At 40.1% G+C, this 18,889-nt stretch overlaps 1 protein-coding gene across 2 annotated transcripts in view; it reads left to right on the top strand.

The window, feature by feature from the left end:
* The window catches only part of Nup98-96 (nuclear pore complex protein Nup98-96), a 164,590-nt gene that overhangs the window by 115,246 nt on the left and 30,455 nt on the right, over window positions 1-18,889 (top strand). For both annotated transcript variants that reach the window (XM_089249609.1, XM_089249608.1), the window contains exons 28-31: window positions 161-270; window positions 2,556-2,735; window positions 6,629-6,765; window positions 14,191-14,254. In XM_089249609.1, the coding sequence (XP_089105735.1) occupies window positions 161-270; window positions 2,556-2,735; window positions 6,629-6,765; window positions 14,191-14,254 (491 nt within the window). The remainder of the gene's footprint in view (window positions 1-160; window positions 271-2,555; window positions 2,736-6,628; window positions 6,766-14,190; window positions 14,255-18,889) is intronic.

Raw genomic sequence — 18,889 nt, forward strand, 5'->3', positions numbered from 1 at the left:
AATTTTCATCTTGTAGTAATCAATGCAATTTGTATGTGAAGATAGTTTAGTATTACATTTTAAAAAATATTTTTTTCCTGTTCTATAGAAGTAGAAAAATTTCATTTAAGTTTGGTTTTGTTAAATTGAAAAAAAAAATGATTATAAAATTATATTGCAGAGGTTTCCCCATATGTTCGTCAGATGGCACGTAAAGAAGCATTATCGGACTGGTTGATTAAGACAACAAAAGACAAAGTTCTCAGTGAAATAAATAATACCACATTTAATGTAAGTTTTTCCTCTCCAATTCTCTGATTGTACTGTGGAACCTCGATAGCTTGACACCCGAAGGGGATAGAAAAACATTTTGGCTTAGGGGAAATGTCAAGGTAGCAATGTTTCATTTGATCTCACCTTGACAATTTTTAGATTGTTTTCAGGCTGCAAACAATACAAAGTTTTATAAAAAGTAACCCTATTCCAAAAAGGGTAAGAGCATACAGGTTCGTTGGGGAGGGGACCGTGGAAATAGTTAAATAAGACAGAGGATGATTGTTCATCTTTGTTACCATGTTTATTTTTGTTGAACTAAAAATTCATGCACAACTAGATATGCACTCAGACTGTTAAGTAATTTTGATCGAACCCACTACATATATATATAGCTGCTGTGCAGTCTTGTGGTCATTGTGGCAGACTCAAATTGCAAGAACCTGGGTTTGAACTGGGCCGTTTAGGGAAACCTCATCTGCCAAGACCTTCTTCAGAGATATCAAAATGAAGAAAATGATTTTCCGATGAGTAGTTACAGGCAATAAAACAAACCTGAAACTAAACCCCCAGATTACTATATTTTTGGTTTTCGTGGGGAACAAATGCTAGACCAACATGACAAGACAACAGGTGACATTAAAAAAAAAAGCTATAACAGAATTATACTGAAAGGATGTTTTTCAAGCTTTAAGAATGGTGGTATAAATGTTCTTGTGTGTAAGGCAGAAGCGCTGCCCCAAAGATATACCAAAAACTGTGATGTACATTATAGAACAATCTTAGAATTTCTAAGAAAGATCCATTAATATTTCTACACAGAAAATATTTATTTTAAGGCCCATCGTGACATTTTCATTTAGCTCAGGGCTGGTTGCTAAACAATTTAAAACATTCTACTCTGGAGGGGAGATGTTTAATCCCTTCTATGGTATAGTAGACATCACTAAACCCCCCCCCCCTTGTAAAATATCTTTTTTTAATGAAATGGTCTTCCTCCCAATTTTCAGTAGGTGCAAAGTATGGGGGGGTCTAGGGAAATAATCAACTTTGCAAAATGTCTAAGTCTGTCTATTGACTAAAATTAAGGGAGTTGATTGCCAGGTTATAAGTTACAGGGACAAGGTATTTCATCAATGCTTAGAGAGACAGAAGGTTCGTACAGTGCTTAAAACTCCTTAATTTTCATTTCCCTTTTCAGGGACCCTTAAAACACCTTAAAATCCTCTTAGCTGTTTCTAAAAAAAATGCATTACTTTTTCCTCACCCTGGCACACTTCCTGCAGAGGTCGATGATGAAAAAAGGGAGAAAAAGGAAAGAGGTGTCGCGCATGGGCGATTTATTTATAGGGATTTCATGGCAACCTTATAGCGGGTGGGAAATGCTCTACCGACGACCGTTGCAGCTAAGACGGCACCTGATTGGTCGGACTCCAATGGCCTCGCCCACTTATGATATGCTTAGATAAACAGTAAAAGAAGTTTGTTGTACTGTCAAAAAAGTTGACAATTCAATTGAAATAAAGAATGTGACGCTGTTATAACTATTTTAACCAAAATGTTAATCAAATGTGTGTGTGTTATATTTTATTTTTGACCAAAACTTGAAGGTTTAAACACTTTGGTGACAACAGAAAAGTATGGATTATCTGTATGTGGATTGATTACTTTATGAATTTTTATAATGCTGGGCAAAAAATCAAAAGTTATGATTTCTAAACTAGTGAAAATTTTTGTGGCGGATTTAAAATACATTTGCATATGTCCCCCCTCCCCAACTTTTTTTCCTGTAAAATTTGTAAGTTCTGAAGTTTGCCATGACTCCATGAAAGTGCTTAAAAATTCCTTAATTTTTATTTTGGAAATTTTGTATGAACCCTGAGTTGAAGAGGAAGCTGTATATATTAAGATGAGATTGTTTTACTTACATTTTTTTTTTTTTTTTTTTTTTTAAAACTCTTACTCGATTTCAGGTTACTCCTCATAGTTAATTTCAGATTTTGCAGTAATGTCATGTCTATAGTCCTCCAACCACGAGATGAAACTTGGCTACGGCACATCACGTCAGGTCTGGCAATCCTATTATTTTCTAGAAGTACAAGCCAAACATGAAAGCTCAGTAGCTGACGAGCTATTCTCGATGTGCAATCGTTTTCACACTAAAAAGTTGAATAAAATCATTTGACATGACAGTACATAACATTGCCAAGTCTTATCTTGCGGTTGGAGGACTATAGTGTTTAATTTTATTCATGATTAAGCTTTGCTCGCATGAAGCATGATAAAAACATTTCTTTTTATAGTCATCAGATTGTTTGTCAACCATGTTCAGTTACCTGACTGGACGACAGATATCTGAAGCAGTTTCACTTGCACAAGAGTCACATGACCATGGTCTAGCAACATTACTTTCACAATCTGAAGGAAATTTTATTCTGAGGCAACAGATCATAAAACAGCTCAGAAGTTGGGAGTCGTCAGGAGTAAGTATTGCATTTTGATGTAAATTTTTTTTAAATCCAGACAGATTTTTTTTAAACTCTTATTCAGAAGAATTATTTTTTTAGACTTTGGAGTTACACAGCATTCAAATGCTTGAGAAAAATGTTTATACACTGAAGAGCCAGAAAAACTGGTACACCTGCCTAATATCGTGTAGGGCCCCCGCTAGCATGCAGAAGTGCCGCAACACGATGTGGCATGAACTAGACTAATGTCTGAAGTAGTGCTGGAGGTAATTGGCACCATGAATCCTGCAGGGCTGTCCATAAATCCCTAGGAGTAAGAGGGGGTGGAGATCTCTTCTGATGAACAGCACGTTGCAAGGCATCCCAGATATGTTTAATAATGTTCATGTCTGGGGATTTAAGTGGCCAGCGGAAGTGTCTAAAGTCAGAATAGTGTTCCTGGAGCCACTTCGTAGCAATTCTGGACGTGTGAGCGCATTGTCCGGCTGAAATTGTCCAAGTCCGTCTGAATGCACAATGGACATGAATGGGTGCAGGTGATCAGACAGGATGCTTACGTACCTGTCACCTGTCAGAGTCATATCTAGACGTATCAGGGGTCCCATATCACGCCAACTGCACATGCCCCATACCATCACAGAGCCTCCACCAGCTTGAACAGTCCCCTGTTGACATGTAGGGTCCATGGATTCATGAGATTGTCTCCATACCCGTACACGTCCATGAGCTCGAAGCAATTGGAATCGAGACTCGTCGGACCAGGCAACGTGTTTCCAGTCCTCAACAGTCCAATGTCGGTGTTGTCGGGCCCAGGCGAGGCGTAAAGCTTTGTGTCGTGAAGGGTACGTGAGTGAGCCTTCGGCTCCGAAAGCCCATATCGATGTTTCATTGAATAATTCGCATGCTGACACTTGTTGATGGCCCAGCATTGAAATCTGCAGCAATTTGCGGAAGGGTTGCACGTCTGTCACGTTTAATGATTCTCGTCAGTCGTCGTTGGTCCCATTCTTGCATGATCTTTTTCTGGCAGCAACGATGTCGTAGATTTAATTTTTTCCCGGATTCCCAATATTCACGGTACACTCGTGAAATGGTCATACATGAAAATCCAAATTTCATCGCTACTTCGTAGATGCTATGTCCCATCTCTCGTGCGCCGACTATAACACCACGTTCAAACTCACTTAAATCCCGATAACCTGCCATTGTAGCAGCAGTAACTGATCTAACAACTATGCCAGACACTTGTTGTGTTATATAAGCGTTGCCGACCGCAGCGCCATACTCTGATTGGTTCCATATCTCTTTATTTGCATACGCATGCCTGTACAAGTTTTTTTGGCTCTTCAGTTTATTTAACACATTTTTTTTCCATATTATCAATGCCAACACTTATTTTGCCTGAGGTCTGCTAAAATGTTCTGCATCTTTAGAACTTTGTAGTACTTTTTTTTCATATAACAGAAACCACCTTGATGAAACTTCTAACCTTCTCATGAAATCAGAAGGTGTGTTCCATAAGAACTCTGAGTAAAATCATAAAAAAAATCAATAAATATGGGTACAGCAAAAAAAAAAATTTATTTTTCCAAGTAGCAGGGGTGGGAACTCTGCGTCAATTGTGCTGCACTGCGCCAAAATTAATATCTTGCGCCATCCTGCTCCAATAGCGTATTTTCGCATTTTTCTGCGCCAAATAGCAAATTTCTCTTCAGTATGCCCGAAATTTCGGAAAGGACGCCAAAGAACTTTTGTTCCTGCTAGCCACGAAACGTTTCTTTACGAGAAGAGCGTGTTTTATTCCACTATACTTAAACTATCGGTCCCGGATCGGGCTTTCCATCGCAAAACCCCGATATTGTCCGTGATCGTGGAACTGAAGATGGTTTGCAATGCCTTTCAGCTTTAAAGTGCAAATTCGAGTGTTTCCATTTAAAAAAAAAGTTGTCACTGGAAGCAGCAGAAATTACTGTAGTCGATTGTCATTGTGTTAAATCCCGATGTTTCGTGAAAAAAATTTTCATTCCGGGAGTAAAAAGCGCATGTTCGCCGAATTACGAATGTTAGTTTAGAAACTTTGCAGAATAACGAGCATTGAATCACCAATATTGCCAAATAACGCTCGTTAAATCGGCAATGTGAGGAATAACGATTGCTAAATCGTCAATATCGCCAAATAACGCGCGTTAAATCGGCAATGATTCTTCCGAAATTCTCTCCCATTTTGCAAAAATTTCTTTCCAAGTATAAAAAAATTTAAAACTTATAAAAATTGTTTTAGCTCATTTGAAGTGCTGCTGTTCAAGGCAGCAAATAGTGCCCTCAGTAAGCAAAAATCATCTTAAATAGACTGGTGCAAAAAAATTTTATGACAGCCACTCTTTCAAACAAGGTGTCGAAAGCCTAAAGCACCAAAAACAAAAATCAAGCTGACGAAAAGATGTTTGATAACAAAAGACAGTGCAGTTTTATTTTGAAAAGGGTTTAGGGTTAACGATAATATTGTTGTTAATTTTACTGCTCGAATTTATAAATATCTGCTCTAAATCCCATATTTTGCTGCTCCAAAGCTGCTCCGAAATGGACTTAGTCACTTCCCACCCCTGAAGTAGCTTCCCTCAGCTGATATTGTTCAATCCACTTTTCAAAGCAAGTAGGGAAAAGGCTTTTTTTGGCTGCTGCCTCAGCAAACCCAGCACAACTGAAACAACTAATTCTCTCATGGATGCTTGAAAGTGTCGCGAACTGCTAGAAATTTCAGTTGTGCAGGGTTCATTGACAAGTTTTTAGAAGAAGCTTTCTCTACATGTTTTGAAAGGGAGATTGAAGGATGGGGACCATTGCATATCATCAGAGAGAAACTACTTTGGATAATTTTTTTTGATGTACCTATATTTATTGATTATTATGATATTACTCTAAATTCTGTTTTTGAACACATCTCATACAAATGAATTAATAGTAAGTGGAAATGAGTTTTAAAATACAGGTTTTTACCACAGTAATTTTTATCTTGCTATTCAGTTTCAAGGTTTTTCTTTAAATTAAAAAGTTACTGTATATACTCGTGTATAAGCCGAGTTTTTTTGTGTGGAAAAATGAGTTTCTCAAGTGGGGGGGGGGGGGTCGGCTTATACTCGGGTCAGTTTTTGATGACAAAATATCGACCCCCCGCAATCAGTAGTCACTTTTGTAGGCGGCATTATTGGTATGAGATATGTTCAAACCCCACAGAACTAATAATGTCAAAGCCGAGGCAAAGAAATCGACAATATCATTCGCTTTAATACCAGGTGGGCTAATGTCTATTGTACAGCCTTTAGATGTGAGCATCAACAAGCCTCTGAAAGACTATTTGAGGAATTTGTGGATCGAATAGACAAGTTCCGATGATATACTACAAAAAGTGGTGCCTTGAAGACACCTGACATTGGCCTAGTGTGCCAATGGGTACACGTGCCGTGGAATTCTGTTTCCACTGAAATTATCATCCGATCCTTCAAAAAGTGTTGCATCAGCAATGCGATGGATGGAACTGAAGATGATATCCTCTTTGAAAGTGACAATGGAGATGACAGCCCAGATGAGGATGAAAACGAAGATGCAGCACCCCCATAATGATCTAATGGATTACATGAGCTTGGAGACTCAGAAGAAACGGATTAAAAAGTTTGAATCATTTTCTATCGTAAATTTCCGTAAACTGTTCATTTTGCATGAAAATATAAGAATTTTTTTCTCTAAAATGCGCGGATTTTTTGGGGGTCGGCTTATACACGGGTTTTCAATTTATTGCGGTTTTGGTGGTCCTGAAGGGGGGGGGGTCGGCTTATATACGAGTTGGCTTATACACGAGTATATACGGTATTTGTGTTTATTTTAGAATATTTTTCATGTATTTTTTTTAGGCTTATAAACTCATTAAAAGTCAACGTCTGAAACTGTATTGCCTTCTTGCTGGTTGTATGGTATGGAAAACGCCAACGACTGAGATCAACTGTTGTGAGAATCTTGATTGGAGAAGATCATTTGCCCTTCACCTTTGGTATTAATTTCTTCATACCTGCATTATTTATATAAATTGAAATTAAAATGGGTAATGTTTTATGTAATGATTTTATAGTCTAAGGGGCTCCACCATGGAAATTGATTTTATCGAGACTGAGCAAGTCAAAAATTTTAAGAATTGTTGCTATATCAGGAAAGATTTTTCTGGTTGTGGCAATATGAAGTGCATTCATCCTGTTTGCAAGGGACCCAGGTTTGATTCCCACAGGAGGCACCTAACTTTTCCCCATAAGATTTGCATTGGCATAACAACCAGAGTATGGTATCTCTTTCCCAATGTATAATGAGCTGAGAAAATTTTATCTTTATAAACTGTTGGTATGCTCAATTGAAAAGAGCATGAACCGTCAATCTAATAAAGGAAATGAGAAGCTGTTCAGACTATGAATCAATATATATCAGAAAAACTTTCATGTGATCCACACCTTGTGTTTAAATTGTGTTATATCCCTGTGACAGACACACACACAGCTATGTATGTATTTTTTCCCCTTTATGCATGGAGTAATATTACTGAAAATATGGAAACTATATAGGGAAATGCTTGAACTTATTTCATAATTGAAGGGTATCATTTGATTTTGTTTTGAATGAGAAGAGAATGGGGGAAAAATATAATTATTTTGAATTGTGTATTTTGTGGAGCTAGAGTGTGATCGTTAAAAAAATCCACTGTATATATTTGTGTAAAAAGTGAGTTTTTTGTTGGAAAATTTGTTCCTTAATTTAGAGGGGAAGGGGTTAGCTTATATATATATATATATACACACTATCTACCAATAAGTATTTGGACACCTGTGATAGAAAAGAAAAACTAACTTTATTCAAAATCAATAGTTGGTAGAGCCTCCACGAGAGGCAATTACAAATACAAATACTACGCCACAACAGGCAAATTGCCCAACGAGGTGGCTGACTTAAGAACATCATGGATACCCGAGCAATTTTTTGGAGGCCCTACCTACTACTGCTGCTACACCACACATGCACCCCCCCCCCCCGCGAAACCCCCAACGAATCGGTACATGCAGGAATGTGCGTGTACGTGTAGTGAAACCTGACGTGAAGTTTTTTGTATCTCTCTAATGCTTGTTATGTGTAGTGCTGCCATCTGCCACCAGTTTTTCTAACTATGAGTGAAGTGTTATGATTGAATTATTTATCGTTGTAGGACTGTTGCTCTCTGTGGCAAGACTTTTTAACGGGGAGATCGGCTCGCATTTGCGCCTTGAAGTTGGGAACCACAGAAAACCAACTTCAGCCGACCACCACTGTGGGGTTCGAACCCGGATCCTCGCAACGCGAGTCCGTCAACCCTCCGGGACAGCGTGAACCCTCCGGGGCATACTTTCCACAAGTCCTTGTGTGACGGCTAGTGGTATTTTCTTCCACTCGGCTTGGAAAAGACATGTCAGTTCCTTCACCGATTTCGGACGAGTAGGGCACCCCTTAATTCGACGATCCAACTCGTCCCAGAGGTTCTCGATATGGTTCAGGTCTGGGCTCTGGGCAGGCCAGTCCATTCGATGAACCCCATTGGCACCATACCAAGCCTTGGTTAACCTCGCAGTATGACAGCTGGCATTGTTGTCCTGGAAGGAACAGGGGTCCACCCCGTAAAACTGCCACAACGTAGGAAGCACATTGTCATCCAAAATAGTGCAGTAGGCATCGGCGTTGAGCTTACCATGAATGGGGACCAAGGGTCCCAGTCCATACCAGGAGAAACACCCCCAGACCATAATTCCACCTCCGCCGAACTTGACTGTTGGCACAATGCATTCTGGCAGGAGACGTTCTCCAGGCAGACGCCAGACCCAGACCCTGCCATCCGAACGGTAGAGGGTGAACCTTGATTCGTCGCTCCAAAGAACCCGTTTCCACTGATCTACGGTCCAATTTCGATGTGCTTTGCGCCACATTAACCGAGCAACGCGGTTGGACTTTGTGATCAAAGGCTTATGGGCAGCAGTACGACCATGAAAACCAATCAGATGTGCTTCCTTATGGATGGTATTCATTGAAACAATACTCCCGGATGCCTGTTGAAACTCCTCGCGGATGAAGGCCATCGGTTGGGTGCGGTTCTTCCGAATTTCTCTGGACAGCACCCGTCGGTCTCTATCTCCAAGTTTCGTTGGTCTGCCGACTCGGGGTAAATTCCGACAATCACAGCTCACCTTCCACTTCGTAATCACATAGGCCAATGAAATGAAAACTGAATGAAATTTTGGCATAAGGTATTTTGATGTATGCGCTCAAGAATGATATGGAAAACAACAGTGTCACTCTTAACAGTTACGGTTACAGTGAGAAAATTTTGAAAATATCAAATGGCAACACCAAGTTTTTTTGTATTGGAATGCGATCTCCATACTGAAAAACACTAAATAGCGTTGAAATGGCACCTGTAGCACGAAAATCCCCGGAGCTAGGCAAGGAAAAAGTAAAAAGGACTTTGCCTGGCACCAGAGCATTAATGTGCGTTTCATTCGTCACACCGTTTCTTCAGCTGAGATCCCAGCCTGATTAGTCCTCCACAAAACGAGAAGAAGAAACCAAGAAATGCAAATTTTGGGTTCTACGTAAGACAGTCATGACTGACGTCGTCACTCTAGGTGAAAGAAAAGGCACTGCGAAATGCGAGCCACGTATGTTGCTTTCTGCCATTCCGAACAAGATGCCGCTTTCAGGGAAAGAACGTGGGGAAATCGTAAAGATTTATTACCTGAATGGACAAAATGCCGCAGAGACATTGCGTGTTTACCGCAGAAATTACGGATTATGGCGAGGCCGTGCACTGTCAAAGCTGTACAGGACTTGATTCATAAATTTTAAGAAACTGGTTGCACATGCCATCCACCTCGGTCTGGACGACCTTCCGTTCCCGTGGAAGCTGTTGCAGAAGTTCATCAGACGATAAGCACAGTTCGTCCCGCAAGTGCACGCGGTGTTTCACGTGTTCCGAATCTGCGAAATTCAACTGTCTGCAAGATTCTGCGCTCTGTTCTAAACCTGTTTCCGTATCGATTTGTAACAATAGTTGGGAACCTTTGGGGAATTTGCCAAACCTGCCTCTATCTCTTATTTTTGAAACATGTTTATATAGTTGTAATTGTATAATCTTTAATAGAATTTGTTATCTTACCTTTTATAACCGTGCACGGTTAATTCAATTAGTCTTTGATATTTTCATTGTTCATATTCTGGTAAAATGTGCGATCTTGATCACATCGCCATTTTAATTTATTGTTGCCATTCTTATTTTTGTAAAAGTTCCTATAAAAAATCTATTGTCATTTATTTATGTAAATTAGACTATGTATTTTCCTATTGGCTGTGCTCTGATGTGTATTTTTCTGAGATGGTCGGTCCCAGGAGTTGGATCGTTCCGTATTTCCTTTTATAGGTATAAATTCCCGCCGCCACTTTGCATTAACCGCATTCGTTCTCGCCGTTCAACTCGAGATACATCACTTTATGTGAAGGTGGTCGCCTTTGGGTGAGTCATCTGAAGTATGAAATAATTCGTCTCTCTGTTGCTATTACATCGCCGGCTGGTTCCGGACCAATCATGCCACATCTCTAGTCAATCGTTGTCGTTCCTGTCATCGTTCATCCGTCCGTCTTATGATTCCGCAGCGCTTCCGATCGTCGAGTTTGCAGCTCTTCCCACTTCGGGTCGTGACCTTCCAACAAGGTCGATGAATGGTTCCCCATCGATCATTGCTTCCGATCGTCATCTCGGCTGTTGTTTGCAGCTCTTCCCGCCACGTGAGGTTTCGTCTCGGATCGTGACCTTCCTCCAAGGTCAATGACGTCATGACACGTGTGATCTGATAAAGATCGCCTAACCCCTGCAGCTGTACTAGATTGATGAGACAACAGACTTGCATTGATGTACGGTATTTGAGAAATAGTTCTGTTATTCCTAACTTATTTAATTGTTAAAGAATTAATAAATTTACTTTTGTTAAAACTAGAAATTTCTTTGAAATCATTTGTCTCTCTCCTTTGTGTATCGATTGCACCGATTTCGCCAGACCAGAATCCTGGGTAATTATGCTGGGTTGTCGCAGATTCCAGCGTGTCCAGATGTTGGAAGCGGGAGACTATCAATTATGGCTGGATTTTGCGAATCAATTCCTTATCCGGTACAATGAAGATAGCAGCTGGCCTTTACGCATTCTGTGGACAGATGAGGCGCATTTCTCGTTAACTGGTAACGTGAATTCGAAAAATTGTGTGCACTGGGCAGAGAATAATCCACATGATGTGCTTGCACGTCCATTACACGAGAAAAAAGTGACTGTGTGGTATGGTATAACGAGTACGTTCATCCTCGGCCCTTACTTTTTTGAAGAGGTTACTGCCGGTGATCTGCAAACATGTACAGTAGCGAGTGCTCGCTATCTGGACATGTTAACTCGTTACGCGATTCCCGCATTGCAGCGGCAAAATGCTCTATCTGAAGTTGTGTGGATGCAAGATGGTGCTCCTCCACATGTAGGGTCTTCAGTCAAACGTGTCTTAAGTCAACAGTTTGGTGACAGAGTTATCTCCCGTCATTTCCTGTTTCTGTGGCCACCAAGGTCTCCTGATCTCACACCAATGGATTTCTGGCTGTGGGGATATCTGAAATCCAAAGTGTATCAGTTTCGTCCGCAAACTGCATCTGATTTGAAAGATGCCATCAGAACTGCGATTCAAGAGATTCCTATTGCCATGGTACGTGCTGCAGTGCTATCCACCATCTGCCGCATGCAAAGTGTCATCGTGTGTGAAGGAGGTCATGGGGAAAATTTATGAAACACAATAAAATGCTTTATTTTATGCTGCTTCTCTGTCCTTATTGGTTGTCCTCACTTTTAGCCTATCTACCGCCGGTGATTTTCATGCTACAGTTGCCGTTCGAACGCTATTTAGGGTTTTTCACAATGGAGATCGCATTCCAATACAAAAAACTTGGTGTTGCCATTTGATATTTTCGAAATTTTCTCACTGTAACCGTAACTGTTAGAGTGACACTTGTTTTCCATATCATTCTTGAGCGCATACCTCAAAATATCTTATGCCAAAATTTCATTCAGTTTCTGTGAATGGTATGATAGTTAGGGGCCCATATGTCTGGATAGTTTTTTTATAATCACCCTGTATATATACAGGGATCAGTTTTTGTGGAGAAAATATTGATTCCCCCTTTTTACCAAATCATTTATATGGCCTCTGAAGAACTAGCTTAAAGATCTGTGACGTCATTGGACTACTTTTGGCATCACTAATCAGTAGAGTAATTTTTGTAGCTATAGATGTGTAGTTAGTAGTGATTTTTTTTAGCTATGTTCAAACCCGACAAAAGATATTTAAGCCAAAGCAAAAATAACAAACCTCGCTGGTTTTGATACCTTGTGGACTAACATCAATTTTACAGCCTTTAGATGGGAGCATCGACAAGCCTTTTACAGATTATTCAAGGAATTTATAGACCAAATGGATGAATTCTGAAGATAAAGAAACAACATAAAGTTTTGCCTTAATGAAATATGTCATTGGTCAATGAAATATGTCAATTCTGTTTCCTCTGAAAACATCAAATCCTTTAAAAAGTGGTACATCAGTAACGTGATGGACGGAACTGAAGACAGCATGAGAATATACAAATGTTTCTCCTTTTAAAATATGCTGATTTCAAAGTTCATCAACTTTGCCCAAGAATATTATGAAGACACCAACAAATAAGGCAAATACACGAAAAACACAAAAAAAATCTGTATGAATTTTAACATGGGTGTTGTCTTCAGAGAAAAAATATTCTTTCTGGCCATGACGTTTGAAGCGAATAGACATATTTGTTATGCTTTGCAACCGAGCATTAAGATTTGGTATTCAAACCAAGTGGAAAATTCAGTCAGAATGATTAGTAGTTAAATATTTTTCCAAACATTTGAAGACTACACCCATTGGTGTCAAAATGCATTAGGATTTTTTTTCTTCATGTTTTTCGTGTATTTGCCTTATTTGTTGGTGTTGTCTTAATACACTGAAGAGCCAAAAAAACTGGTTAACCTGCCTAATATCGTGTAGGGCCCCCGCGAGCATGCAGAAGTGCCGCAACACGATGTGGCATGAACTAGACTAATGTCTGAAGTAGTGCTGGAGGTAATTGGCACCATGAATCCTGCAGGGCTGTCCATAAATCCCTAGGAGTAAGAGGGGGTGGAGATCTCTTCTGATGAACAGCACGTTGCAAGGCATCCCAGATATGTTTAATAATGTTCATGTCTGGGGATTTAAGTGGCCAGCGGAAGTGTCTAAAGTCAGAATAGTGTTCCTGGAGCCACTTCGTAGCAATTCTGGACGTGTGGGGTGTCTCATTGTCCGGCTGAAATTGTCCAAGTCCGTCTGAATGCACAATGGACATGAATGGGTGCAGGTGATCAGACAGGATGCTTACGTACCTGTCACCTGTCAGAGTCATATCTAGACGTATCAGGGGTCCCATATCACGCCAACTGCACATGCCCCATACCATCACAGAGCCTCCATCAGCTTGAACAGTCCCCTGTTGACATGTAGGGTCCATGGATTCATGAGATTGTCTCCATACCCGTACACGTCCATGAGCTCGAAGCAATTGGAATCGAGACTCGTCGGACCAGGCAACGTGTTTCCAGTCCTCAACAGTCCAATGTCGGTGTTGTCGGGCCCAGGCGAGGCGTAAAGCTTTGTGTCGTGAAGGGTACGTGAGTGAGCCTTCGGCTCCGAAAGCCCATATCGATGTTTCATTGAATAATTCGCATGCTGACACTTGTTGATGGCCCAGCATTGAAATCTGCAGCAATTTGCGGAAGGGTTGCACGTCTGTCACGTTTAATGATTCTCGTCAGTCGTCGTTGGTCCCATTCTTGCATGATCTTTTTCTGGCAGCAACGATGTCGTAGATTTAATTTTTCCCCGGATTCCCAATATTCACGGTACACTCGTGAAATGGTCATACATGAAAATCCAAATTTCATCGCTACTTCGTAGATGCTATGTCCCATCTCTCGTGCGCCGACTATAACACCACGTTCAAACTCACTTAAATCCCGATAACCTGCCATTGTAGCAGCAGTAACTGATCTAACAACTATGCCAGACACTTGTTGTGTTATATAAGCGTTGCCGACCGCAGCGCCATACTCTGATTGGTTCCATATCTCTTTATTTGCATACGCATGCCTGTACAAGTTTTTTTGGCTCTTCAGTTTATGTACCATATGTTCAAGATACTGGCAAGTCTCTTCCATACATTTTTTTAAATTATTGTAAAATACATTAGCCAGTAACAAATTGTGATGCAAAATGAGTATCAAAATAAAAATACGATGACAATTTCACCTTTTCTTTCTCGCATTTGTAGGTTTAGTTGTTATCCTACAGCAAGCATTACTGATGCTGTTGCGGAATTTGAAAAAAGTTTCTCTGTAAGTTGGAATTCATGTTTTTTGGATTTTTTTTTTTCATATAGAAGATTATGATTATGATTTATGATACCACTTGATATTTTTTGACTAATCAAGTGTTATTTAATTACGTACAGAATAAGTCGTTAATATACATATACAGGGTGTTCTCTTAATGGACCGACAAGCTCAGAGAATTGTTGGTAGTCATCAAGGAGAACAAAAATTGCTATGGAACATGGCGTCACAAAAACCATGTTGAGAGGGTGAAAATTGCAAAAAACGCATGCAGGTTTCAATGTTGAAACAACAAAAGGTACAACAATAACTACAAATAGATTTATTTGATTAATTATTACAAGAGTTGTTGGAAGTGGCGGCTGCTGACGTTATAGTACAGTATACAACGATGTAAAAACGTTTCCTAGATACGCTCGAAGATACCAGGTATGCTTTTGATGTCTGCCAGCTATGACAATCCGCTCTATGAGATCCTCTGGTGTGTCCACAGGCATCGCATAAGTGAGTGATTTGAGGGACCCTATAGGAAACCATTTACGGATTGAGATCCTGTGAACGTGGAGGCCAAGCAACGGGTCATGTGTGTCCAATCCATCTTCTTGGATATGTAACATCGAGTTGATTACGCACCTTGCAGGAAAAATGTGTGGTAGCACCATCATGCAGTAACCACATGCCTGGCTCCACTGTGGCTGGCGTGCTTTGCAGAAAAACAAGGTTCGCATTCAGCGATCAACTGACATTGTAAAGAATTGTAATCGTTACTTTCCGGTTCTTTAATATTTTTCACCCAGTAACCATTGAGTGGATGACAACAATGACATAGACAAAGTTTTGATTGAACTATAAACATTTAATCAAAATTATATGTTAAACAATTAATGTAACGTTTTACCAACAATTATCGCAGTTAGGCTTTTCTCTCAATGTTACAACGAAACAATAAAAGGGATCTATCTCACTGCCATGTTCAGGTTTTCATGTGTTAGTTCTCATAGTTCGACAGACACTCCCAGGTGTCTACCTCACAGCCAAAGACTCCCCGGTACCAGCTTCAGTCGGGTTTAGTATCTTCAAACACTCACTGAGACCAGAGCTCAGCCACTGCACATGGAACTGGAGGCAAAAGCTCACGGGTAGCCGGTCTGGCCACTAACCAATCCACTGGATCACGACGACGTTGAAACCCTCCCGTGAAGTCAAGGATGAGACGGGTTAAGTGCCAATGTACGCTTCTACAATTATAATTTATGAGACGATCTAGCTCACACCATAACAGGGCGTGACGCCTTAGTGATTAAGTAGCAGAATCGGTCATAAGTCGTAAGTAAGTAAGTAGTGAAGCACATCTCTAACTGGCTTTTATATAGTAGCATTCCCATAATGCCTCACAGAAGAACCAAAAACAGCATTGAAGGTGCGGCATTAGCTTGTATCTAATTTACATAATTTCATGAGAGAAATATTTTAAACATTATAATATTGAATCTGGCAAACAAACATAACAAATTGGAGATCTGGCCAGGATCCACAACTTTTAGGCCTATTGCACATTGTATAAACTCATGACATTATAAACCGTAAGATTGTCCTAGGAACCACTGACGGCGTGGAGGTAAAATATATTGCACATTTATATAACACTTTGCTGAACATTTATATTATATTGCACTATTAAAATAGAGTTTGACGATGACAACTCGACGTGGCCTCCACCGACGAACCACGGGAACCCCCCCCCCCCCCCAGACCCCCAGAGGGAAAGACAAGGTAACTAGACGAGCTACTGGGATCTCTGACATGGATGTAAAGCGGAATCAATATGGGACGCTGGCAGCCCAACCTCTGGCCCCGTTCTTTCCCGACGGCTAGGAGACCCCGACCTTCAGACTAAGCGAACTAACTGGCCCGAACCGGAATGTCAGTGGAAGCCTCGGGTGGTTTCTGGTAACCAACGAACCCTGGGGCCTAAACAAGATTAATTGAACAATAGGATTGTAAGTGATCCCAGGTCGTCATGTTACACTTCCTCCCCCTCTGCAAAAGAAAATTTTATACCCTAAATAAAATTTTACGGAACTTTAAACCATCAGGATTATAGTAGTATACGTCCACGCGAGACCTTTTCTTTCTCTTAACTAGCATTCTTTGCCAACCTCGTTGTAGAGGGACCATCAGTTCAAAAAATCTACGAGGATTATGAAAAATACAACGAGTTCTAACCTTTGGTACTGTCTCGTCACTAGATACATGTTCAATCGAAAGATTCAAATTTTGAATAGACTCACCATTAAATGCAATAGCATTTTGACTAGAATTAACATCCTCTGACCGATATGTCTGTTCCTGAATAGGGGAGGCCTCTTGACCAGTAAATGATTGACTAGTTTCAAGACTAATCTCTTCTCTCTCCCCAGCCACAATAAAGGCCTTAAGATCACAGGCATTATATTTACCAACAATCACAAAACTCTGATCACGAATCAAATAAACAACAGGTGATATTTTTTTTTAATGAAAAATGGTCCATCCTACCTAGGTTTCAGTTTGCCCATAACATTTCCAGTTTTGCCCTTCCTCCTTCTTCCCCTAATAATTATTGAATACATGACACGCATGTTCCCCTCTTGCTGATATCCTTGTATCCCATTTATTCGAGACATCATGGTTTCTTAAATTGCTTTCTTTTCTTTGTGTCATTGCCTCTGGTTGGGCATATTCAAGGTGGAAAATTAAACAAAAACACGCATTGATAAGTATGGTTTCGGTTCGAGAATTCCCACCCATTCTCTGGAATTTTTTGTGATTTCCCGAAATCTCTCCCGAGAAAAATTCCTAGGAAAATTACTGTTGCGACACATTAATACCAGGGGTGGGAACTCTGCGCCGATTGCGCCGCACTGCGCCAAAACTAATATCTTGCGCCATCCTGCTCCAATAGCGTATTTTCGTATTTTTCTGCGCCAAATAGCGAATTTTGCTTCAGTATGCCCGGAATTCAGGAAAGGACGCCAAAAAATTTTTGTTCCTGCTAGCCACGAAACGATTCTTTTCGAGAAGAGCGTGTTTTATTCCACTATACCTAAACTATCGGCCCCTCATCGGGCTTTCCATCGTGAAACCCCGATATTGTCCGTGATCGTGGAACTGAAGATGGTTTGCAATGCCTTTCAGCTTTAAATTGCAAATGCGAGAGTTTCCGTTTAAAAAAAAAAGTCGCCACTGGAAGCAGCAGGAATTACTGTAGTCGATCGTCATTGTGTTAAATCCCGATGTTTCGTGACAAAAATTTTCATTCCGGGAGTAAAAAGCGCGTGTCCGCCGAATTACGAATGTTAGTTCAGAAACTTTGCCGAATAACGAGCGTTAAACCGCCAATTTTGCCGAATAACGAGCTTTAAATCGTCAATATCACCAAATAACGAGTGTCAGATCGCCAATCTCGCCAGATAATGAGTGCTGAATCGCCAAACATCGTGTTGATTCTTCCGTTATTCTCTCCCATTTTGCAACAATTTCTTTCCAAGTATAAAAAAAATTGAAAACTTATAAAATTCTTTTAACTCTCATTTGAAGTGCTGCTGTTCAAGGCAGCAATTAGTGCCCTCAGTAAGCAAAAATCATCTTAGATAGACGGGTGCAAAAAATTTTATGACAGCTGCTCTTTCAAACAAGGTGTCAAAAGCCTAAAACACCAAAAACAAAAATCAAGCTGACGAAAAGATGTTTGATAACAAAAGACAGTGCAGTTTTATTTTGAAAAGGGTTGTGGGTTAACGAAAATATTCTTGTTAATTTCACTGCTCCAATTTATAAATATCTGCTCCGAATACCATATTTTGCTGCTCCAAATCCTGAATTTTGCTGCTCCAAAGCTGCTCCGAAATGGACTTAGTCACTTCCCACCCCTGTAATACTGAAAATGAAATATAAAAGATTTTTAAAAAAGTCAATGGGAATACTTGTTTAAAATTTAATTTTCTGTACCTATAGAATAGTATTGCTTGGAAAAAAGATATGGGAGCTGAAGAAAGAATAGATTGAAAAGAATATGTGTGGAGGGGAGGGTCTTCTAGTTTGTATAACTGTTCCAGCAACCCTGGCTTACTATGAAATCCTATGCTAGTTTGGGAGAGTGGGAACAGGAGAGATGAACGGAGATAATATCTGTAAAAAGGATGTGGCGTTATGATTTGGGACCTGTTGTGATTTCTAAATGTGTTATAGGGTGTCAATAGCTATCCCTATTCTATGCGTGGGGTCTGTCCATTTCTGAAAAAGAATGAAGCTCTCTGCTATTTCAAAGTCAAACATACATAATACTTAATATATTTTCCTCACACATCAGCACCCCTTAGTTTATGGCCCTACTTAAGGGCCCCCTTTTTCCATGGAGAATAATTGTGTAATACCCACCTATACTTTCTTGCCTTTCCTCTCTCTGCAACCTCTTAATACTTAAAAACATATTTTTTTGTCCTTTTTGCCTAACCACCTGCAAGTGACTGAGAGAGAAAGTTTTATGGCTTTACGATGCCCATTTTGGTACATATATTTTCTTCCTTGCAGAAATTTTTTCGTTCGTAATTGACACTGTTTTTAAGCAATCCTACACAGGAAAATAGAAGAGGGATA

This window comes from Pholcus phalangioides, unplaced genomic scaffold (assembly GCF_987345545.1).
Source record: "Pholcus phalangioides strain wild (caught in Gottingen) unplaced genomic scaffold, Ppha-v1.0 ptg000022l_1, whole genome shotgun sequence".
Lineage (NCBI taxonomy): Eukaryota > Metazoa > Arthropoda > Arachnida > Araneae > Pholcidae > Pholcus > Pholcus phalangioides.